The sequence below is a fragment of the Neltuma alba genome, unplaced genomic scaffold, assembly GCF_004799145.2.
Source record: "Neltuma alba isolate B1F8T4 unplaced genomic scaffold, ASM479914v2 tig00001900_pilon, whole genome shotgun sequence".
Lineage (NCBI taxonomy): Eukaryota > Viridiplantae > Streptophyta > Magnoliopsida > Fabales > Fabaceae > Neltuma > Neltuma alba.
The window spans coordinates 34,595-58,878 of NW_021632662.1; the positions used below are offsets into that span (position 1 = coordinate 34,595).

A 24,284-nucleotide genomic window follows, 5' to 3' on the forward strand; every position below is an offset into this window, starting at 1 on the left:
CCAAGCCTATCGGGCCAGTCTTTTTAAGCTTTTTTAAGTGGAGGGCCGTGCTTGTATTTTAGGTGGTTTAAAAGGAAATTGGGCTTAAAAGAACTAGCCCTATAGGGCTCAAAAATAAAAGGGTCAACCCTTTAAGGCCAAGGGCTAGCCCTTTTAAGCTTGCCTATTTTTTTTTTATTATTAATATATTTATAAAGTTATAGATTAGTCTTTTATGAATAAGTTTAAATTAGAAAAATACTTAGAAGAATCAATACTCAAGCTAGATAATTGAAAAGAATTAGATGTTTTGGACTTGTGGAAGAACAATTAAAATCAATTTTCAATTCTTTCAAGAATAGTAGCTGATATTCTTAACATTTTAATCACCATAATAGCTAGTAGATCTTCATTTACCATTAGTTTACATATCTTAACAAAGTGTAAAACTTTTCTTATTCGAACAGATGTTCAGGCTCTTGTTTGTACTTATAACTACTGCATAGTTTTATTTTAGATAAGATAAATGAAGACAAAAACCTTAATATTTTTAGGCTAAATGTCATGTTAATTATTACCTCTGTCCTTAAATTAATACATGATTCACTCATGATTAAATTTGATTATAAATATAAGATCTCAATTTATTTTTATATCATTTTTTCTGAAAATATCTATTAATTCTAAGAGATTCCAACCAATGGACAATTCTAATTATCCAATGCCTATGATTGAAGAGAATATTTTAAGGACATACACGTTTGTAACAATCCATAAATTAATTATCTAGTTTTTATATAATTAATTAATGCTATAAAATAGAGAGGTCAATGCTCTACGAGCTAAAGATGAAAAACTTCAGTCAAACATGGCGACTGGTGACTTGTGTGGCCAGTGTATTTGCTGACAGTGTTTCTCTCTCCTTATTTTGCAGTCTTCATCACTATATTATGGGTAAATCCAACTCATTCCCAACTCCACCGGTTGCTTCTTCCCTCCTCTGCAACTCGCACTCACAGTGTGGTCTCTGTCCAGGTAAATTTCGCTGACCTCCTCCCTGGGTTTCTTGTTTTTTGTGTGTTCTATTTTGGTGTTTTTCTGATCAAGTTTTGGTCTTTCCTTCTCTATATGCAGATAAGTAGTTGGATTATTGGGGGTGTCTTCTTCTTCCTGCAACGTACTCTATCCGCAGACATGTTCGCCCAGAAGAAGAATGATTCATCCCAAAAGCTCTCACATTCAGAAGCCACCATTGCTGCTGCTTATGGGAAAGACGGTAACTAATGTTACTTCTTTTGCTTTTAGAAAAAGAAGACATTAGGTGATCCCTTTCAAATATAGTCAAATAGATTGACTTATTGGCACCGGGACAAAGACCAATGGTAGTCAATCATGATGCAGACATGCCCGAGAAGCTAGAAGATGTAACTGATAAATCCGAATCGATTTTGGGTTTGAGAAAGAGTACTGTACGGGGAAATTGTTCACATCTTAGAGCTCATGTAGCCTCATTCATGGAAGCCGCCATGGCTGCAAAACTTGTGGTGGTGGGAGGAGTTCTTGTTTCCGTGATGGCAGTGCTTTTACGGGGTACAATAATAAGGCCTCAATTTCGTCTCTACGTTGACGCCTCCCACTGGTTTGCCTCAATAAAGCTTTTCGCTGTTTTCCAGTTGTCAGTAAGTCCCGCAACTTCACAAATGCCATTCTTTGAAAGGATCATGGACGCCATAATTCTGGTTGAGCTTCTTATTCCTCTCATCCGACCGCTTTACCTTCTCCTGCCACCTCTGTTTCTCTACTTCTTCCCAAGCAAGGAGGTCATCCAGGACGAGGTGTGCCATTCCTGCCTTTCCTTCTTATACAAACAAGGAATCTTTATTTTTGTGTTTCTGAGGCATTTAATCTTTCCTGGATAGCACAAACTAAAATACAATAAAAGCTATCATTCTAATTTTATGAATTCGTTTCCCAATGGAGTGAAGTTCCTGTAACAAGTGCATCTATGTTTTCAGGAAATCAAAATTCTCAGCCAACTAGAACATCCAAACACTGTGAAGTGTTATGGAAATGAAATCGTAAGTATTCTCCTAATTGAAGCTGATGAGGGAACTATATGCGCAATTAATTAATCACTCATTGTTTCATGCAATGAGTAGGTTGGACGCTACCTTTCTCTATACATCCAACCAGGTTCACTGAAGAAATATATTTTGGAGCTAGGTGTTTTACATGGACCTTCAATTCGAAATTTCACTGAACAAATTCTCTCTTGGTTGGATTGCCAGTGTAATAAAAGAGTTGTTGACAGGTATATTCCTATACTTACATGGAATGCTGCATGAGTTTTGGTCATTGTAACACAGATCTTGCAGGATAATTAATTTTTAGCTCATGTTGGGATTACCTTAATTTATTCCCTTAACCTCTCATTCTTTCTTTATTTTTTTATGTATGACTATATAGGGACATAGAGCCAGACAATCTGCTTGTCTATTCTAACGACATAGTAAAGCTGATTAACTTTGGTTTGGCCAAGCATGTAAGTTTTTGGATCTCTTGTACCACATGCATTCACGTGACAGAATCAATGCCGTTGATTTTTGAACACGAGGCTTCATATCTTCAGTAATTTAAGATGATGTTTCATGTTTAGTATCAGGTGTTTGTCCCATAATACTACTTTCAGTCATTAATATAATATCTAATTTACTAATTTTAGGAAATTAAGAAAGATAAAAAATTACTCAATTATAGCATATCTCATATAATCATCTCTCTAAAATACTCACGTGCATCATTAGATTATATATCATTTTTTAAGATGGCCAAATTAGGTTGGAAAAAACAATAAATATAATACTTTAAAATAATTTATTTAAATTTTCTAATATCCCCAAATTAGTCAATTAGATTTTATATTAAAAATGAACTAATACTTAATAAACACCCTTGGCATTGTTATGATGCTCCCAAGAACCAAAGCATTAACTTAATTGGCTTTTCTATGTTGAATAGCTAGCAGAATCTGTGGGCAAGCACTTAGAGTTGGGAACTCCATGTTATGCAGCCCCAGAGGCATATGTTTTCATACTCTACATTATGTGTGACAAAGTGGTATTTCTTAATAAACTTGTTTCTCGTTCATACAGGTTCTTCAAAAAATAGAATATAAGAGATCGCTTGAAGCTTCTGCTGCTGATATATGGAGTTTGGGCTGTGTAATCATTAAAATGTTCTCAGGGAAGCATCCTCGGCCTGGTTTTGCGCCGGTAAACACTTCTACACTTCTATTGTTGGTTTATCCAGCACAAATATAACACTTATAATCTTAGAACAGTAGACAAAGCATACAATAATGTGCTCAAAGGACTCGCTAATCTTTAGGTCTGGCGTTAGTAATGAAGGAGTGAGAAATTTGGGTATATTTTTTCATCAAAATAATCTTGGAATTATATGAGACACTGCATCCCATATATGGAGTTTTCATTTATCAATTAATTGATTAATTATATAACTAGAACAAATTCATTTACCAAGCAGGTGCAGGCCTTCTATAAAGTTTGTGTTGAACAGCAACATCCGCCCATACCAGAAGGGTTATGCGAAGAGGGTAAAGGATTTCTGGAACTCTGCTTCACAAGAACTCCGGCCGACCGGCCATCTGCTGCAGCATTACTAGACCATTCCTTTGTAAGAGCACAAAAAACTTAGCTTGCTGATGGAAGAAAGCACAAACTTAGCATTGTGAAAAGGCTTCAGTTACTTTGTTATTTTTTTAAGGGTTAAGGTGCTAATTTATCCCGAACGTTTTTATTTATGAGCATTGGTGACTAGAAAGTTTTTTTTAGAGCTAATTTGTCTTGAAAGTTTAAAATTGTAGTAATATTGTCTCTTATTATAAAGAATATTAACGTTTAACGTCACAATTTTATTAGTAGGGTGCAATAATGCTATGCTTTTTGACTTTTGGAGGCAAAGTTATACAAGAAAAAAAATTTCGAGTGCTCGAAACTCCTAAATGAAACTGTAACAAATTGGTGCCTCTCTTGTCTTGTTACATTTATATTTTCGACATTTTGACTAGGATATCCATTTTGACCCCGTTAGTGGAGACATCAATTTATATGTCCTTGTTGTTATTATAAACTTGAAAATTTAATTGGTCAAATCTCAATCAGCCCTTGTGTGTGGGGTACCCCAATTAAATAAGATAGGTTTTTTTGGGGATAATATAAATATTGGTTCTCCAAGTTTGTCATCATTTTAGTTTTGTTCCCTCAAGGTTTAAACCATAAGTTTTAGTCCCTTAAGTTTCTTTTCATTTAAAATATTGGTCTCTATAATCTAATAAAAGGTTAGACTATTTTGCTCCTTAAAAGATCAAAATCTATAGTTTGAGACTTGAGGGAACAAAACCAAAATGAGAGCAAACTTGAAAGACTAAAGATTATATTAACCGGTTTTCTTTTTCAAATTTACATTATCAACATTTTTGTGAATGATTAAGAATTACTACTATTATACATCTATTTTTTTTGGCTTTTTTCCTTTTCTTTTCGTAAGAAAAGCATGGTACAAGGTGATGAATTTTCAAACTTGTCTTCTTTATAAGACAAAAAAAATGATGAAATAAAATGTAAATATTAAATTTATTAAAGTAAAACCAAAGATTTGTCTTTTCCAAATCCTTGTATACTAATATACTTAGTTGTAAAAAGCTTAATCCTTCCTCTTAAATATTTTGGGAGATATTAATTTCTCAAAATAATGTGCCAATAAAAGACTACGTAAAACACTGTTCAGTTCCTTCCTGGTTTGCCGGTTTGAATTTAATTAGGAGAATTTGGTTACACAAAAAAGAATTTAATTTGGAGAATACGAATACGACCGTATCATTTTTAGATTTCTCACTTGCAATGCCCCACCAAAAAATATAACTAATAGAAACAAATGGAAATTATTATATTACTGAATTAAATGCATGTGGTCCCAATTCAAATCCAACCCAATCTGTAGGTGTTTAGACCCAAAAATACTTTCAAAAAGTATTTTTTTTTGTAAATTAAGATAAACTCCTCGATATATTTACTTCATATGTTATAAAATTATTTTTAAAATTATAATTTAATTTACATCCAAACACTTTTTAAAGAATATAAATATATAATCACTACAAAAAAAAAAGCTTCTCACGGCGGTTAATAGTAGCTTTTCACGGCGGTTTTAAAAGTGAAATTGATAAAAAGTTGAAAAGTAAAAAAAACATGGTGGTTGAAAACCGCCATGGAAAATTGATTTTCCACGACAGTTAAATAAACAACCGTCGTGAAAAATTAAATTTCCACAGTGGTTGCTTAATACACCGCTGTGGAAAGTTAGATTTCCACAACGGTTACAAAAAAAAAAAACCATAGCAAAAATGAGGCTAAAAAATTGAGTTTTTGTTGATTTGAGCTTTTGTTGCTAAAAAAGTCAACCAAAAATATGGTTGAATAGTGTTTTGTCAAATACTTTGAGAAAAATCATAGCAACAGGAATCACACAGGGGTAGATTGATACAATAGAAACCTCTGGTAAAATGCCCACCCGTAACCCAACGGATAAAGTAAATTACCTAGTCTGTTTTAGGGATTGACGACTTACCCATTCAATGACTTTGGCACCGGATTTCTAAGTAAAGAATGAAATTATCAAAAAATTCTACAAAGAAATAATTAATATATGATAATAAGTTTTAATTAAAAAAAATAACAAATCATACTGTTAACTTATTATGAAACCTCTTTTTTTTTTTTTAATAAATGCATCCTTTTTTTATAATTTCATTATAATTTTTCCTAGTTTCAGTAGACCATGATCAAGTTAATGGTGGGAAAACACAAAATAGTCCCGTCTTTTCATGGTGGAAAAGTCCGGGGGTTCCATCATTCAAAGTCATTTCCTAACAACCGCCTCATTATCTTTACTATCTTTTTTTTAATTAATATAAAAATTAGTTTAATTTTTAATTTGATCTTAAATATAAAATTTTAATTTTTTTTCATGTTTATTTATTTTTTATGATAGTTCTTGTAATAGTTGTATATATTTAAATATTTTATCAAATGACACTTGATTAGTAATGATATTTTAGAAAAAAACAACACCTAATTACTACAAATAATTAACTTAACAAACTTTTTTAATTTATTTAAATTAGTCAATTAACTTTGATATTAAGGACCTAGGATAGTAAATAAAACTAGTCGGTGGTAGATTTTATAGTTTGATGACATCGTGTACTTCTTTATAAATAAAAAGTCACATGTTCAAATAAAAAAGTAAATGTTTGAAAAAGAAATGGAAGGAGAATAAAGAGTTTCTTAAAACTATTTAGTCTCTCAATTAAATGATGGAGATATGCTTAATTAGTTACTATGCATTGCTATGATTAGGACTGAAGTGGATGGAATCAAAGAAGAATGGTAATGGAGATAAGTTTAATTAGTAACTATTTGCATTATGTGTCTGCGACCTTTTCTTTTTCTTTTGACAAATATTATAAAATTACCATCTGGTCAGTCAATTATGTGTTAAAAGGAATTTTGACCCCGTACTCATATAATCTTTACTTTACGACGTACATAAAAGCAAATAAACAAAACAATTCACTTAATTTAGACAACATTAAGCTAAAACAATGAATGCCAACAAGCAACTCACAAAGGTTATAAATTCAAATTTTATTACTTTAAATGTGATGACTATATTACCAGATAATCTATAAGTATTTTGATAAGTCATTTTTAGCAGAACATATGTCTTAATTGTCCTAATGAGTCAACCTTAATTGATCTAAACTTTTGTTATATACTAATCCCCGGTCTTATTTATAAAATCTTATTTATAGTCTATGAATAAAACCTTATTTATAGTCTATGAATAAGTTTTTATAACTAGCATCAAAAGTAGTATATGAGAAAAAATAGATGAAACATAGAAGGAATGTGACTTAGATAATCATATTCGTCATTATTAACAATAAATAAATTCATTATTATGATGATGACAGGTGATGCGCCATATTGACTAAACATTCACATGCTTAATAAGAAAGGAAAAGGGTTGAGTCTATATATCAACTAGATTATTAAATTTTGACCGATATGGAAGTGTGAGAGCACAAGTTAAACGCATAAACTGTCAGGAAGTACAGTATATTATGATCATAGAGTATCGCATCAAACCAAACAGCTTTCATAAGCTACATTATAAAAGGCAATGAAAAATACATGTCATTTACATATGATTGTTTTGTCATTTCATGGTCATGTAACACTGTACGGTTGCGGTGGTACTAAGTACCCTGGTACTAAGCCAATGGAACGAGCAGTTTGAGGGATAATGAGTTACATGAGTGAGGAATAAAAAATTTAGAAATAATTTAAATTTATATTATATTACCTAAAGAGTAAATATCAATTTAATATTTAAATAGATATATGACAACAAAGTATTTTAATCACAAAATTAATAATTATTAATGCTATCTTTGATCCTTTTTTAAAACCTTGATAACTGAATTACATGGTTTTAAAAAATAAAAATTAATTAAAAGTAATAAATATGTTAAAACCAAACCTTTTTTTCCTCTAAGTATGTCCTTATTTATAAAGGGTAAATAAAAGAAAGAAACAGAATAATAATGATAGAAAGTATGAGAAAGAATGTAGTATGCTAAGTTGCCAATATTTTAATTAATGGAATATACAAAATTAATTAGGGCAAATGATAAAAACACATTAAATGTTCAAACAACTCTAATTAGAATTTTATAAAAAGATTAAGGCAATTGAAATTTCATATTTTTATAAAAAGAAGGAAGGAAATAGTTAGAAAAAGACTTTTTTATCAAAATATGTTTTTTGAAAAAGCAACCAAGTTAACCCATAAAATCAGGAGGTTAAATGGGTTGTTCCTAGGTTGGTCCGAGTTACTACAAGTCAAGATTTCTCAGTTTATAAGGGTTGACTCAACTGACCAAGTGACTCGTTCATTTGCTTTTGGTCCAACCCGGCTAGTTCAGTCTGGTTAATGATAAGTACTAAACTCATTCATCCTCGAAATGAGTTTATTTTTTTAATTGAAAAATTATTTGTTTGATATGAAACTCGTAACAAACATTTTTTGATAAATATCACCATGTTCTCAACATAAATAATTTTTCAGGTTAAGGTGTCCTGAAGTATTTTGTGATAGTTCAGTTCTTCGAAATATTTTTTAAATACATCTAGTACTTTAAAATATTTTATGGTATAATTTTGATTTTAAAGTATTAATTTTTTTTTTCAAAAGTAGCTGTGCTTTTAAAGTATTATTTTATGGGCAGTTTTAATTCCATTATCAACTCCTCAAAATGTCAGTTAAATGAATGTATATTACGTGCTGAATGCACCTAAAAAAAATACTTGAAAGTACTAGACGCATTACAAAATACTTTAAGATATTGGACGCATATGAAAAAAAATATTTCAGGGTGTTGGATACACCACAAAATATTTTAGGGAGTTGGATGCACCTAACAAAATACTTCGGGATGCTAAACGCACCTTAGTCCCAATTTTTACTGTGGTATTTTAGTAAATATTTTTTATTGTATATTATTTAGGTAAATTTTTTTACTCTTCATTATAAGATTAATTTTATTTTAAATTTATACCTCTTAAAATAAAAAAATGTTCAAAAATATCTAAAGAAATAAATTGAATGGTTCATATTGAAATGTCGGTTTTCTTGAACCAACTCTTTGTTTTACCAAGTGACATTAGTTTTACAGTGGCTTTATAAGTTATAAAGATATGATTTTATTTATTTTGAGTATTTTAACTCTGTACATAATTTTTATATATAAAAATGCTTCCATTTTTAGGACCTGGCTTTTCAAAAATATATCTTTTCGTTTTGAAAATACCTTATACTTTCCAAGTTGAATTCAAAAAGTAACGAAAGCGAATAAGAAAGAGCAAAACAATTAAGTCAGAGAACATCAAATAAGAACAAACGAGGGGTCTAAAATGGCTAGTACTGAATAATTAATTATGATTGTATTTAACGGTAAATAAATTCCACTTTGACTATAAATTATTACCTCCGATCCTAAAATATTAGAAGTAGTTGACTAACTTAAATAGAGTGAGGAAATAAATTACTTTAGTTATTTGTAATAAATATGTATTGTCCTTTTGAAAATATCCTTACTAATCAAGTTTATTGGCTATAACTACTATTAGTAGAAGGATTATCTTAAAAAAAAAAGATAAATATGAGAGACAAAGTGAATTAAAATCTTATATTTAGACTAAAAAAATCAAATAAGATATTATATTAAATACGGAGTATAATGCTTTAGCTTCTAGGCACTTGTTTAAGATCCCCCAATTCCTGGGGACAAATAACCTAGTTTCATCCCCAATATTTTCAAAAGGATGACTACTATGACGTGCCCTAAGTGTCAATTAATTCTGTAAAATAAAGACATTAATCTTCTAGAAGCTTAATGACCCACAACTTCAGTCAGATTTGGCGACTAACTTCCGTGGCCCCCACATTTGCTGACTCTGGTTATCTCTCCTCATTTTGGAGTCTTCATGTTTCTCTCCTTAATTTGTCTCCATCAATTTGTTATCGCTAAATCCAACTCATTCTTAATCTAACCACTTGCTTCTTCTTCTCTCTCCTGCAACTCGTACTCAGTGTCCTCTCTCTCTCTCTCTTTCTTACTGAATTCTCTCTTGATTCTGTGTTGTATACCTTTCTTCAGTGACGTCTTCTTCTTTCTTTTCTGCAGAGTCGCTTCTATTTACTGTAATGAGCTTTTGCTCTAAGACATTTGGATGGTCTCTTGAGAGTATAAAGTTTGATATTATCTATATTCTGCTCGTAGTGTGAAGCCTGCATATTGCGTTTCTTGTTTTTTGTTCTATTTTGGCGTTTTTCTGATCAAGTTTTGCTCTTTCTTTTTCTATACGCAGATAAGTAGTTGGATTACTAGGGATGTCTGCTCAAGGTTTAATGTCCTCGTCTCTGGTGATGAAGAGACTAAGCTCGTGCGGAAGCAAATCGCTATTCTGAGCTGAGCTCTGACTGTGAGAGGAACGGAACTTCTTCTTCTTCTTCCTACTCTTTCCTGGTTCCTGCGCCGTACTCTGTCCTCAGGCATGTTGGCCCCGAAGAAGAATGGTTCATCCCAAAAGCTCTCACATTCAGAAACCACCATTGATGCTGCTTACGGAAAGAACGGTAACTTTTGCTTTTAAAGAAGAAGAAATTGGGTGTTCCTTTATTTGATTTTTTAAATATGATACCGGTCTTGAAAATAATCAGAAATCTAAAAATTCGAATCGGACGAAAATATAGTATTAGATAATTGGTGGTCAAATATATTGACTCATTAGCAAGTGGACAAAGACCAATGGCAGTCAGTACATTCTTGTTGATAATAATAGTAATTCACTTATTGAGAAGATTAAATAATCTTCCAACAGATCAGATAATCCACAATTTATTTTAATTTTGCAGATCTATTGGGGATGACCTCAACTCCGACTGTTCCGCGATCCATGCGGGATGGAATTTCCCCGGCTTCTCTCATCAAGAATGATGCAGACATGGCCGAGAAGCTGGAAGTTATAACTGATAAATCTGAATCGATGTTGGGTTTGAGAAAGAGTACTGTATGGGGAAATCGTTCACATCTCAAAGCTTGTGTAGCCTCATTCATGGAAGCCACCATGGCTGCAAAACTTGTGGTGGTGGGAGGAGCTCTTGTTTCCTTGATTGCAGTGCTTTTACGGGCCACAATAAGAAGGCCTCAATTTCGTCTCCACTTGGAAATAAGGAGACCCAACATTGAGACCTCTCACTGGTTTGCCCCAAACACGCTTCTCGTATTTGTTCTTGCTGTTTTCCAGTTGTTAATAGGTCTCGCAGCTTCACAAATGCCGTTCTTTGAATGGATCATGGACGCCATAATTTTGGTTGAACTTCTCCTTCCTGTCATCCGACTGCTTTACCTGCGGCTGCGACCTCTCTTTCTCTACTTCTCAATAAAGGAGGTTAACCAGGACGAGGTGTGCCATTTCTGCCTTTCTTCAGGCAAACAAGGATTAATTATTTTTGCGCTTCTGAGGCATTTGATCTTTCCTAGATAACACAAAACTATAATAAAATAAAAGCTATCACTCTCATTTAATAAATTCTTTTCCCAATAGGTTGGAATTCCTTTAGAAACTTGCCGTGTAATGGTTGCTTCACAGGAAGAAGATATCAGCTCTATGGAAAAAGATGAACCGGAAGAAGCTATGGTCGTTCAAGAGGATGATTCTGCTGTTAATTCACTCTCTCATACCGCCAATACTAGCCCGTGGGAAAAAGTGGAACGTATTGGGGCTGGTGGATATGGGATTGTTTATCTTGCACGCCACAGGCATATGAGTAAACTGGCATTTTTTTTTTCTTATTGTCTTAGTTTTAATTTCTTAGTAAGAAATATGTGTTCTTCATTTGTGACAGGGAAACTCGAAACCTATGTGCAGTGAAGGAACTGAATGACATTCACAAACTTACAAAGGTAGAATCCATAAAAAAGGTAAGTCTTATATATGTTATTACAATTTCTTTGTCACACTTATATAATCCTCCACAGGTGAAGAAATGATTATATTCTCACAGTTCATTATATAAAACTTGACTAGAAGTTTATCTGTGTTTTCAGGAAATCGAAATTCTCAGACGACTGGAACATCCAAACATTGTAAAGTATTATGGAAATGAAATAGTAAGTACTCTCCTACTTTAAGCTGATGAGGGAACTGTGTACACAATTAATTAATCACTTACTGGTTCATGCATAATTAGATCGGACGCCACATTTTTCTATACATGGAACACATCCAACCAGGTTCACTGAAGAAATATATCTCGGACCGAAGGGGTTTACCTGAACCTTTAATTCGAAATTTCACTAAACAAATTCTCTCTGGGTTGGATTACCTGTGTAATAAAAGAGTTGTCCACAGGTATAATCCCGTACTTACATGGAATACTGCATGAGTTTTGGTCATCATGACACACATCTTATAGGATAATTAATTCTTAACCGCTGTGTATTGGGATTGTCATGATTAGTTTATTCCCCCCACCTCTCATTCTTTCTTTGTTTTTTATATGTATGATTTTATAGGGATATAAAGCCGGACAATCTACTTGTCGATTCTAACAACATAGTAAAGCTAGTTGACTTCGGTTTGGCTAAACATGTAAGTTCTTGGATATCTTGTACAACATGCATTCATGTGACAAAATCGAGGCCATTGATTTTTGAACTCGAAATGGTTTTTCATGTTTAGGATGAGTATGTGTGTCCCATAGTATTGGTGGTTAATTATTTGTGGCCTTTTAAATGATATGATAATCCCAAGAGTCAGCAATAGTGAAGCCTTAAATGGGCTTTTTTGTGTTGAATAGCTAGTAGAATCTGTGGGCCAGCACTCCACGTCGGGAACTCCATATTATGCAGCCCCAGAGGTACATATTTTCAAACTCTACATTATGCGTCACAAAGTATTTCTTAATAGACTTGTTTAATTTCTCATATATACAGGTTCTTCAAAAAATAGAATATAAGAGCTGGCGTGAAGCTTCTGCTGCTGATATATGGAGTTTGGGTTGTGTAATCATTGAAATGTTCACGGGGGAGCATCCTTGGCCTCATGCTGATCCGGTAAACACTTTTACACTTCTATGTATATATAGAGCGAACATTGCATCACACACACACACACACATATGACTTCTTAATCTGCATATATAAGATCAAAGAATGCAAGTCTCTGTTATTTTATGCTTTAAACAAATGAAGCAAAAACAAAGCCCATAATGTACTGTAAGGACTAGCTAATCTTTAGGTCTAGCGTTAATGAAGTAGTGCCTTGGTTAAATGCAAGGGCAATAAGTGAGAAATTTGGGTATTAAGTGTATGAAACATTGCATCCCATATATGGATATTTCATTTATTAGTTAATTTAGTATATAACTAAAACAAATTCATTTACTGAGCAGGTGCGGGCTTACTATAAAATTTGTGTTGATCATCAACATCCGCCCATACCAGAAGAGTTGAGCCAAGAGGGTAAAGATTTTCTTCAACTCTGCTTCCTAGCTCCAGACGAGCGGCCTTCTGCTGCAGCATTACGAGAGCATCCCTTTGCAAAAGCACAGACAACTTAGCTTGCTGATGGAAGAAAGTACAAGGCTTGATAATGTTGGGAGTATTTGGAGATTTTAGTATGACATTTATATAGCTAAGGCCTTAATTAGTCTATATAACAAGGGGAGGGGGTGTCTGCTGCACTCTCTAATGCCTTCCTTGCTACCGCATCATTTTGCCTTCCTTTCCAAATGTCTTTTGATCATTATATTCTACATAAAATGAGTGATATTTTGATATTTTATGAGCAAAAAATGGTACAGTTTTTTATTTTTTTTACAATTTTTCAAATATTCCACAAAAAATGTCTTTTGATATTATATTCTACAGTTTTTTTTTTTTAAATTTAGAGTATTTTTCTTTGAAAACTCATATCACAATTGAAAACTATTGTATTATTTTTTGTCCATGAGATATCAGTGTCACTTTATGTAGAATTTAATGACCAAAAGAAATAAAAAGAAAATATTTGAGAAGGGAGGCAAAATGAAAGGGCAAGAAGAATGGCATTAGAGGGGGTACAACAGACACCCCTAAGAAGGGTCGTCTCTTCAATAATTTTGTGCATAGCAGGAGCATTATTCTTCATGAAAATGTTCATTCTTTCCTCAAGAATTTTGTATATCGACCTCTATCTTCAATTTCAACAGAAGATCGATATGGTAAATGCCTGCTGTTTTGTCATCTTTTGTTACTGTTATTCTGCCAACTTAATTACGTTTAGAGTTCAAATAACTTAGTCCAATCTTTTAGTTTGCAGATATATAATTGACGAGACAAAAAACTAACCGGCCAGAAAGTTAATTACAAGTATTTGTGCATGCCTAGCTCCCTCGGCACACTATTAATGGCCCCCTCGTACTTTACGCGTGTTTCGTTGCATGTCCATGCAGACGTGAATATTCATAATTAAGTATTAAATGTAGAAGCTGCCGTGTACATCAGAGCGCACGTGGAATGATGCAAAAGTTCAGTTGAATATGGCTTTTATCGGCAGCCGTAGGTAGAAAATTGCCACTTGACGTTTGAATTAATGATTCTGTCGTATCATTTTCTTCTTTATTGGTCAGTGTTCTGACTCAGTCCAATTAATTTTAATATATACACTTTTCTTTTTTAATTTCTTCGAAGTTTGAAAGCGTCATTGTCTTAGAATTTTTTTCCCCCTAAAGAAGGATCCTGGGCAGTTCCATAACACGGGCAAGGAATTAATTATTGGGAAACTATTAGGAGCAATAATAGTTTAAGTTTCAAAACTTAAATCTTATAACGGTCCGGTCTGAACAAATTTTGTTGAATATTAACTTAGAATCGATTTAAATAGTTATGAGTATTTTTTGGCCAAAAATAATTAGAAGAATGAAAGCCTAAGTTGCAAGTCTGATATTAATACTACCCCCAATCTTTAATATAAGAGTTAGTTTGACTTTTAATTTGGTTCTAAATATAATACTCCAATCCAATTTGTCTCTCATATTTATCCATTTTTTTCAAGGTAGTCCTTATAGTAATTATATGTGTTAAATGTTTTATTAAATGATAGTTCTAACTAATACACATGATTAGTAAGAGTGTTTTAGGAAAAATAATGCCTATTTGTTACAAGTAACTAACTTAACAAACTTTCTTAATCTACTCAAATTAATCAACTAGCTTTTATAATAAGGACCAGAGGTAGTACTACTTTTGCTTCGGATAACTCATTTGTGTAAATTAATGAAATTAGGTAATTTAACTATATATGACAAGTGTATTTTGGTTTTTCTAAATTTTTTATTTAATCACATGCAATAGAGATATTCTTTGACTGTAAGCCTTCTTAATATATGCAATCAATAATGATAATTTAAAAAATATATAAATTTAGAAAGATAAAATGGATTAAGATATTATATTTATGATTAAAGTGAATTTTTTATACAGTTTCTATATTTAGAGGCAGAAGGTAGTTAGTAATAGTGAAGTATAATATATATAGCTTGCAACTTGAACTCTCATATTCAGAAGTTTTTGAATTATTATTTATAACTTATTTTTTAACAAAATTTTTTAGACACCTAAGCCTTTGGATTTCTGCTACATAATTATCATCCTTCAAAAATTATTAGTCAAGATGAACAGAGGGACAAAATATTAGTCCAAAGAGACAGCTATTTTGGACTTGACCATTTCGCTAAGACCATTTTGGCAGCATATGCGCTTACGCTGCTGCTACTGATAATAATAATAAACACCCTCTTAAAATTTGAGGGCATACTAAAGTAAATTAGTACTTATATTTTTCTTATCAGAATATTATTTTTATTTATGAGTATGAAAATAGTTCTTTTGTCATCCTTCTTGTCTGTACACCAAACAAGACAAGTTTAGTACCAAATTCTCTCCATTTAGCTTGGCGGAGGGATGTAAAAATTACTCATCTGATCGATTGTCATTATTGGTGATTCAATTGGATTTTCTATGTAGAAATATAATTTTTTGGCCGTCAAGTTATTTATATGTATACAATTTGATATTATATGATGATAATAAAATAAATAGTCTTGATTACGAAACAAAGATATAAACTTATATATTCAACTAAGAATTTATTTATGTCATGTCTTTAACTCCTTGAAGGGGTAAACTAAGTAAAATTTATTCACAATCAGGTTGACATGTAAACTAAATAAATATTAATACTAGAAATTAATACATGAACATATGCATTTTCTATTATACTACCTCTAGTTTTTAATATAAAAGTTAGTTGATGGTTGAGCTTGGTTCTAAATATCAGATTTTAATATATTTTAGGCTAAAATATATATTTAGTTATTGAAGTTTATAGGGAGCTTCAATTTGGCCTCCTAATTTTAAAAAATATACTTTTAATCCTTTACTCCTAAAATTATTAACAAACAGTGATGACATTGAGATTTTAAATATTAATAAAATATTCTCAAATGCTAATATATTAAGTTTAATTTTCAAAATAATCATGATTGTTACCAAAAATCATCATTTAAACCTAACAATTTTAAGATTAAATGACTAAATGTATCCCTTTTATAGTTAAGGGACTAGCTTGAAACTTTATATAAAGTTAAGAGACCAAATGTATGTTTTAGCCTATATGTTATCCCTCTTACTTGTAATTTTTGTCGAAATTATATATTTCCCTATTAATTGCACACATGTTAAGGGAGTTTATGTAAGAGGTAGTTTTAGTGCAAATAATTCAAAAAAATATTTTAGAAAAACTAACACATTTTTTTTATAAAGGAATTATTTAATTAGTTACGCAAATCTTAGTCAAGGATAAAAGGTTTTTCATGGAACTTGATCGTATCCCTGGATATATCTCAACGGCGTCTCAGTTGAATTAATTTCAAAGGATCTATTGCATGTATTTATATAATGTTGAGTTACAAAGATTGAATACATCTATAAAAAAATTACATGATTTTAATTAAAAAACCTTTATAATAACAAAAAGCGTGCGCGCACACAAACATACATATGTATTATACATGTATACGTGTGTGTGTGTGAATTAAAAAAAAAAATTGTTCTAACCCTTCATGATATATTCTACCTATTTAATGACCTGTCCTTAATCCCAACCAAGAGGTAAATTAGCAAAATTAGATAGAAGATTATGGTTGGCAAATGAGATGTATTACTAACTTATACTATATAATAGTGATGGAAATGAATGTATTATATAACTAAGAAAACTTGTACTTTGTTTTTAAACGATAAAATCGCTTTTTGGCTTCATCAGTAATTCCTTTTCGTTGTAATTACACTTGTCAAATATATATAACTTCAATCAAATGAAAACCGCCTGAACTTCAGATATAAAAATAATGGAGTGTAGTATCACGTACAGCAAGGCGCATTTCTCCTCCTCCTCTCTTCTGAATCTTACCAAAATAGGTATAGGTCACTAGTTAGTATACTGGACATAAATTTGATTTCTCTTCCTCTTCTGAAATTACGAAGCACAACACACCAAAAATTTGCTCCATACTCACATTCATGTCTCCTTATTCTATTGTTTTAATTTGACACTTCAAGATGAATTTGTGTTCTCATGGATTAATATTTTCATTTATTTATTTATATTTTCAGTATCTGAAGGAGCAACCACAACAATTCGTCACGGGGCTAATGGTAATTTGTGGGGCCAATCAAGCACTGTGATCAAAACGAAAAGGAAATGTCAGCATTGGTTAAGAAAATGCTTGTACGTTGCTCTTGTGTTGGTGGGCCAATCAAGTGCAATACTCCAAGGAAGACTGTAGGTTTCCCTAACCCAAACAATCCATTCACAATAATGATAAGCAACCTTCTGTTTTAATGCTGGCTTCTGTCGTCTATGTCTCTCTTGCCCTTCTTCTTGCATTAGATTGCTTCTTATACGCTGTGGGTCTCTCTAAACTTCCTGATTCTACATATTCGCTCAGTTGCTCATCAAAATTAGCCTTCAATGCTGCCTTCTCCTTCCTCAACTAATAGAAATTCACACCTTTCATCGTAAGCTCTATTCCTGTTAACAATCTCCTCCATGCTCCTCGTTCTTCAAACTGATTCTTCCACAGAATCCAACAGTGAAGTTTCATCAGAAAAGAAGAAATATGTGATTGGGTTCAGATAAATAAAACTAGGTTTTTGTGTATAATAATGGCGCACACAGCCAGATGTTTACTATTCATTTAAATAGAGGGTTAGAAACCCTAGAATGTACAATTGTGTGACATGTATATAGGACAATACTCGAATCATTAAAAACCAGGTTCCAATCCTTGGGAAGACAATTGTTTTTTTTAGTTCCCAAATACGAAGTCTGATCCTGTTCAAGGAATGAGATTTTCTGAAAAGTTTTAAACCTTTCAAAATTCACTTTTGAGTAACCTGTCTAGTGGTTCGAGTACCCGCTTTAACCTTTTTACAAAAATGGTAAAAACCGTTAAAAACCCATGGTTCATATTCAACCATCGAACCCATTCTTTTCCCATCCAACATTTTGGATCATATATCAAATCAATTATAGCCAGTAGGATCTAACATTCAATATTCTGGCCATAGGCTCGTACAACGAGTTACATGTACAGCTACACATAATTTTAGACAAAATAATAACTATATATCAAAATATTGATTATTTTCTTCAATAGCAATTACCATGGTTTATCTGCCCTTAGCCACCTCCTTATGGAGGAATATTTACATACCAAAATAGATATACAATATATCTTCACTTCAAAATAAGATGCATTTTAAGCAAAATATATATACACAAAAGATCGCCAGCTTCGTGCACCTTTAAACTCCACCGATCACTACTCCCTTGCTCTTAGGAGTACTTGCCTTGTTGTATTACATGGAAGAAGGGGTGAGACTCTAAAGAATCTCAGTAGTAACAAATTTCCTTCACGTAATCATACAAAATCATAAACAACATGCTACATAGGCCAAAGAGAACAACACTTTGCATCCAAATATAATCAATGATGCACATACACCATACACCCATATAGCCAATCGCTATCTATTACGCCCACATTCCAAAATAAATGGAAACCAGCACATATTGTCATGACAATTATTATCATGCAAAGGCAACTTACATGTTCTCATGCACAATCAGCATAAGGGCACGTCCAAGCATGTGGCAATCAATGCATAATCACATTAGAGGAAAAGAGTTATTACCTTTTGCTTTTTCTTCAGCACTAACTTCCCCTTGCTTCTTCCTTGGCTCTCTTCTTGATGGACTTGAATAAATATCAAATCCTATAAATTATATGGGCAAGGGCAGATTAATATTTATATATATATGATTTATTCCTAGTCTCCAAAAATAATTCAGCAACCTTGCTAATCTATAAATTTTTTTTTTCAGATTTCAATATCTATCTTCACACTTTAAACAATTTTGGATAGCATCCCGTGCTTCCAAAAATATTTTAATATGTCTACACTGAGGTTTAATCATCTCTCTTCCCTTCCTATATTTCACGCCACATTCTTAAGCAAATTTGGAAAATTTTTCCAGATTTGACATGGACAATAGCCAAACACCCCCACACACACACAAATATCTCTTACATCTCCTTTTTTTTTTTCGTTAAACCTCACGGCCTTTCCTCCAAAATATCCTATAACATTATTTAATCTTTATAATCATGCTATTCCTATTTATTCACCTTTCAAGTATGGAACCCGTGCCATCCGCATAAAACAATGAAGGTATTTGTTCAAAGACGTCTTCGAGAATGTCATTAAAATAGAATCAGCCCAAGAGCAATTTCCTATAAACGTGGGTCATAAAACCTGTCTTCAATTTCATCAATATTCATCCTTATACCCAAGGAAAGAAAAGTTCGAAGCTAGCCCCCTGAATCACCCATCCCTTGTTTCGGCAATCAAGTACCAGAAAAAAAAGAACACAAACAGCAGCATAAAAGGGCAGGACTACTCTCACACAACTCCAAATTTATGCTTTGGTCAAAGCTTTCATGCGATTCTTGAATTTCTCTCCCTAGGGCAGGATTTTCCTTTATCTCTTCCACGCCCATAAAGCCCCAATCAAAGAAAACAAGGATAGACGAAAGCCTGAAGGACTCACCTTAATCAGAAAAGCACGCTTACATGCAAAGAAAACACCTCTGATTCTTCTTCGTGGTCGCTCGTCTTCCTCTCACCCTTTCAAGCTTTCTATGTTCCTTCTCCTTTTATTCAAGTCGGTAGCAGAGGAGAATGAGAAGGGAGGAGGCGTTTTTGGCAAATTAAAAGGAACAAGGGATGTGAAATGACCATCATGCCCTTTGGTCTTTATTTTCTTTCAATTTGATCCTTTTCTATTTTCTAGGAAAATCAAATAATTCCAGAAGTCAAACCTGGATATTTTATATGAATTTTCTTCTATTATTAGCTTCTTTAGTCCATAAAATAATTATCCTAAAAATCTTAGCTCAAAAATTATCCTCTAACTATTTTTCCTTGAATTTTCTAAGAAAATAGGTCCTAAATTCCTGAAATTAACTTTATAATTATTCAAACCATATTTGAAAGGTCTTAATCTCAATAATTTCTCTAAAAATTTCTCCTTCATCATGCTTTACTCAAATCCATAAAATTAGAGATATTACAATAGGCAATCAAAAACAAGAAGGAAGGGGAAGTTGTGCAGTAAAATGATGCAACTTAAGTGTCGAATCACTTGGTCAATTAACTCTCTGAATTTCTAAGCAAAATTAATACAATTTACTGGTAGCAGTGTAGAAATAGAGTAACATTCAGATTAATACAGAAAGGTCTTTGTTGATTTTTTTTAGGTACAAGATTAGAATGATAAGGAAAGAAAACGTAGACAGCACTTTGAATCTTAAGAAAAACATCAGAGTCTCAATTCTCCCAAGAGTTTCACTCCATCTTCATCGCCTTAATCTAATCTGGAGCTAAGTGTTACTGAGTGTGTGGAAGAGAACTAAGCATTCCTAACTGAACAGAACGTATATTCGAATGAATCAATTAATCAAACCACATTATCCAATTTCACCGAATCAAATTAAGGATCTAATTAACTTCTAACTCAAGAATGAATTACCAAGTTCTCTACAGCATTCGGTTACACAACATTCAATTCAATTTTTGAATAGAGAACAACAGAACTCTATTCTAATTACTCTACAACTGGCATAGTAATTGAAGAAGAAAGATGAATGTTAACTCCCTCTACAATCCAGTAGCTCGGACTCGGTTATGCTCTTGGAAGAATATCTAGAATTAGCTAAACATGACGGATACTCTCCCTCCTTCAACACTTGAATTCGACTTCTCCATGGAGGATATCAGGTTTAGTAATTTTTGCCCACGAGAAGATTGACAAATTGGAGGGATAGAAACTTAATCTCAATGTTCCAATCCTTGGTGAAAAAGAAAAAAAACCCCTCGTTATTTCTATTTTTTTCCCAATATATATGCCGCCGCTCCCAAACTCATGTCTCTCCTGTATCTCCTCCTTGTCCGTTATTAATTTCTGTTTCTGGTTCCCAAGTTGTTGTAACTAATTTTTTCATTGGCTCTAAGCTAGTCATGGAATGAAATTTTTGAACATTTCAGCTTTCCCGCTTCAGGATTAGAGTTTCCGAATCTGAATGTTAGAATCTATGATGGAATCTCCTTTCCATTGGTGATGGAATTGCTTCTCCTTCGGATTCCCCTTTCCTTCCTCATAGGAAAAATGTTTGTCACTCTAAATTTACAATTCTGCCCCTGAATTCAGAATAATAAGACAAAAGTAATATCCACTTGTGGAGATTAAAAATGTCACAATTGCTCAATTCTTTTACTCAAGTGCATCAACATTTCCTTTATTTATTAATGCAATTAATGCTCAATCTATTTCTTAAAATAGCCTAAAATATACATCCCAAGCACATGAAAAATATGATTTATCAAATTCCCCCACACTTAAGTTTTGGCACTCCTGGGACAGAATGACAGAATAAAGCTGAATTTCAAGCACATTATCAATGAAGAATGCTAAACCATGCTCAAAAAATGAAATACTTGTGTTCGTCAATCACTTCCTTCAAATGTCATCAATAAAGAACACTCACATGCTAAAAGATCAATTCACAATCATGCAACTTAGCCAAGGACAACAAATAAAAGATAAGGTTTCTCTCAAGGTAAAGTGTTTCCCTCACTCTCATAGAACAAGGTCATTTCTCTCAAGACCATCTAGCTTAGGCTTCACCATAGGCTTGTAACCACCCTACATCTCTCCACCACTTACTTGCCACAAGGCTTTGTGAATCAAAGGGGCTTGTTAAAGTTGTAATGTTGGAAAGGCCAAGTGCTGGAATGGAAAATGAGTGTCAATAATTAATGAACACATGCGTTTTACTAGATTACTCAGCATACGAACATTTTTTTCCAGCATTCAAGATATGTTCATATATGAATCCAACTATGAATTGTATCAGCAATCTGACATTACATAATCATGAATGAATACATTTCCTCTTCCTTGTCAATTCAACTGCTCATTTATTTCTCTTTCTCTCCTCTTTTCTTCTTCTTCTTCTTCTCTTTTTTTTTTCTTTTCCATTTTTTTAATTTCTTTCTCTCTTTTTTTCTGCTTTCATTGGCACCTCTTTGTTTACTATTTCTTTTTCTTGTCTTCATTCAAACCGTTTTTTTAAATCATTGCAGTAGTGATTACATGGCCAGGCAGGTAGGAATATATCAGACTTTCTATAATAAGCTCTTGACTTCTATCAATACATATACCATCACAGAACTGAACTATTATGTCGGCAACTCATATTCTCACAGTATCCAATGTATGCAGTGTTCATCAATCATGCTGAAATTTTTAATGAACAGTGAAAGGCTCAAGGGGTTAGGCAACGGGTCAGTGTGAATGGCTACTGTTTGGTTAAAGGGTTTTGAATGAAATGCCCTTATCATATTCACAATTCCAAGTGCTAATGTAGTCTTGAATTAAGGATAGGAACAAGTTCTAGGAAGTTACTACATTAGATGGCTTCACACACGATTTAAGAAATGAATTGAGGCTCAAAATTCTTCCAATTGGTTTACTCATCCCTATTCACCTACCCTGAACAATTGCATGAGGATTTGAACTTAATGCATGAGAAGAGTTATTTATGATGCACACTTTCCAAAAATAGATTGATTTAGCAAGGAATTCACACTTGAACAAGTTCTAACATTATTCAAAGAAATGTATTCAAAGCTCAACTAAATTTCATGACAGCAAAACTAAGACAGAATGATAAACAAGTAAGCAGCATTCCAATTCACTACAAAGTCAAGTTACTACAGCAAGGAGCAGACCAAAGTTGATAAAATCCCTGACTACTTGATAGCTAAATGCTTCAAATTAGATTCATTCCAAGCGTCAAATCGCTAGTTTTCAATGATTACAATTACACTCACTCCCCCACACTTAAAACAGACATTGTCCTCAATGTACCACAAAAGGGAAAGATCACATTCACTGTTGCAAAACAACACTGATCTAAAGAGGATTGTGCTCTACATGTGTGATAAGTGTCTAGCAGCAGACAAGAGAAAAGTAATAAAACAGCACCAAAACTTTTTTTTTAAAAAAAAGAAACCCTTAATTCCCCCACACTTAAATTCTGTAATATGAAAAACAAAGTAGTACTAATGGCAGTGCAAAATTAGAAAGGATAGGGAGAAAAGAGGACAACCAATCTGATTATGGTGGCTTGTCATTGGCATGATAGTGCTTTAACAAGTGTCCGTTGACCTTATGAACATGTCCAGTCTGCTCATCCAAGATCTCTACCATTCCAAAATTATGAGCTTTGAGTACCACAAATGGTCCATCCCAGCTTGTATGGAGTTTGCCTTGTTTGAAAGTAAATCTTGCCTTGTAGAGAAGTACCTTGTCCCCTTCTTGAAAAACCTTTCTCAAAATCCCCTTGTCATGTAAAATTTTAGTTCTTTCTTTATACAAACGGGAATTCTCATAAGCTTCTAAACGCAACTCTTCTAGTTCTTGAATTTGTAGTTTTCTCTCTTCAGCTGTAACTTCTAGGTCCATATTACAAGTTTTTATTGCCCAGTAAGCTTTATGTTCAATTTCAACAGGTAAATGACACGCCTTTCCATAGATTATTCTGAATGGAGACATACCAATGGGGGTTTTATATGCTATCCTATAAGCCCACAAAGCTTAATCTAATCTAAGACTCCAATCTTTCCTATTTGGTTTAATAATTTTCTGTAAAATGCCTTGAATTTCCCGATTGGATACCTTAGCTGCACCATTTGTTTGTGGATGATAGGGTGTTGCCATCTTATGCGTGACTCCATACTTGGACAGCAATGTTTCCATGAGTTTGTTTGCAAAGTGAGTACCACGGTCACTAAGCAAAGCTTTAGAGATTCCAAATCTGCAAAATATATTAGATTTCAAAAACTTCACTACTGTTTGAGCATCATTTTTCCTAGTAGCTACACAAATAATCAACAGCTAGCAAAATGTATGAAAAACCATGTGATG

The 24,284-nt window shown here is 32.8% G+C and overlaps 3 protein-coding genes and 1 long non-coding RNA gene across 8 annotated transcripts; 2 read left to right on the top strand and 2 right to left on the bottom strand.

Moving 5' to 3' along the window:
- The first annotated feature begins 1,358 nt into the window (after window positions 1-1,358).
- On the top strand, window positions 1,359-10,097 carry LOC114713625 (mitogen-activated protein kinase kinase kinase 5-like). The gene is made up of 7 exons (XM_028898300.1): window positions 1,359-1,814; window positions 1,995-2,057; window positions 2,139-2,290; window positions 2,446-2,521; window positions 3,132-3,251; window positions 3,523-3,672; window positions 9,993-10,097. The coding sequence occupies exons 1-7, from the start codon at window positions 1,359-1,361 to the stop codon at window positions 10,095-10,097; spliced, it is 1,122 nt and encodes a 373-aa protein (XP_028754133.1).
- On the top strand, window positions 5,320-13,467 carry LOC114713685 (mitogen-activated protein kinase kinase kinase 5-like). 5 transcript variants are annotated; one of them, XM_028898375.1, is made up of 9 exons: window positions 5,320-5,331; window positions 10,859-11,090; window positions 11,277-11,608; window positions 11,735-11,797; window positions 11,878-12,038; window positions 12,203-12,278; window positions 12,487-12,546; window positions 12,623-12,742; window positions 13,081-13,467. In XM_028898375.1, the coding sequence occupies exons 5-9, from the start codon at window positions 11,902-11,904 to the stop codon at window positions 13,246-13,248; spliced, it is 561 nt and encodes a 186-aa protein (XP_028754208.1). In that variant the 5' UTR covers window positions 5,320-5,331; window positions 10,859-11,090; window positions 11,277-11,608; window positions 11,735-11,797; window positions 11,878-11,901; the 3' UTR covers window positions 13,249-13,467. The 5 variants fall into 5 exon arrangements, 2 of the variants coding, with proteins under 2 accessions (XP_028754208.1, XP_028754200.1); XM_028898367.1 differs by lacking the exon at window positions 5,320-5,331 and adding an exon at window positions 9,967-10,260 and having other exon boundaries at window positions 10,540-11,090; XR_003737366.1 differs by lacking the exons at window positions 5,320-5,331; window positions 11,878-12,038; window positions 12,487-12,546; window positions 12,623-12,742; window positions 13,081-13,467 and adding an exon at window positions 9,967-10,260 and having other exon boundaries at window positions 10,540-11,090; window positions 11,232-11,608; window positions 12,203-12,264.
- LOC114713713 (uncharacterized) lies at window positions 10,908-20,043 on the bottom strand. The gene is made up of 3 exons (XR_003737373.1): window positions 19,845-20,043; window positions 18,929-19,009; window positions 10,908-10,920 (listed from the first exon to the last, which is right to left on the bottom strand). It is a non-coding gene; the product is annotated as an uncharacterized LOC114713713 (long non-coding RNA).
- Window positions 20,044-23,474: 3,431 nt separating this feature from the next.
- On the bottom strand, window positions 23,475-23,822 carry LOC114713631 (uncharacterized). Its single transcript, XM_028898303.1, has one exon. It carries the CDS (start codon window positions 23,820-23,822, stop codon window positions 23,475-23,477), a length of 348 nt encoding a protein of 115 aa, XP_028754136.1.
- Window positions 23,823-24,284: the final 462 nt, after the last annotated feature.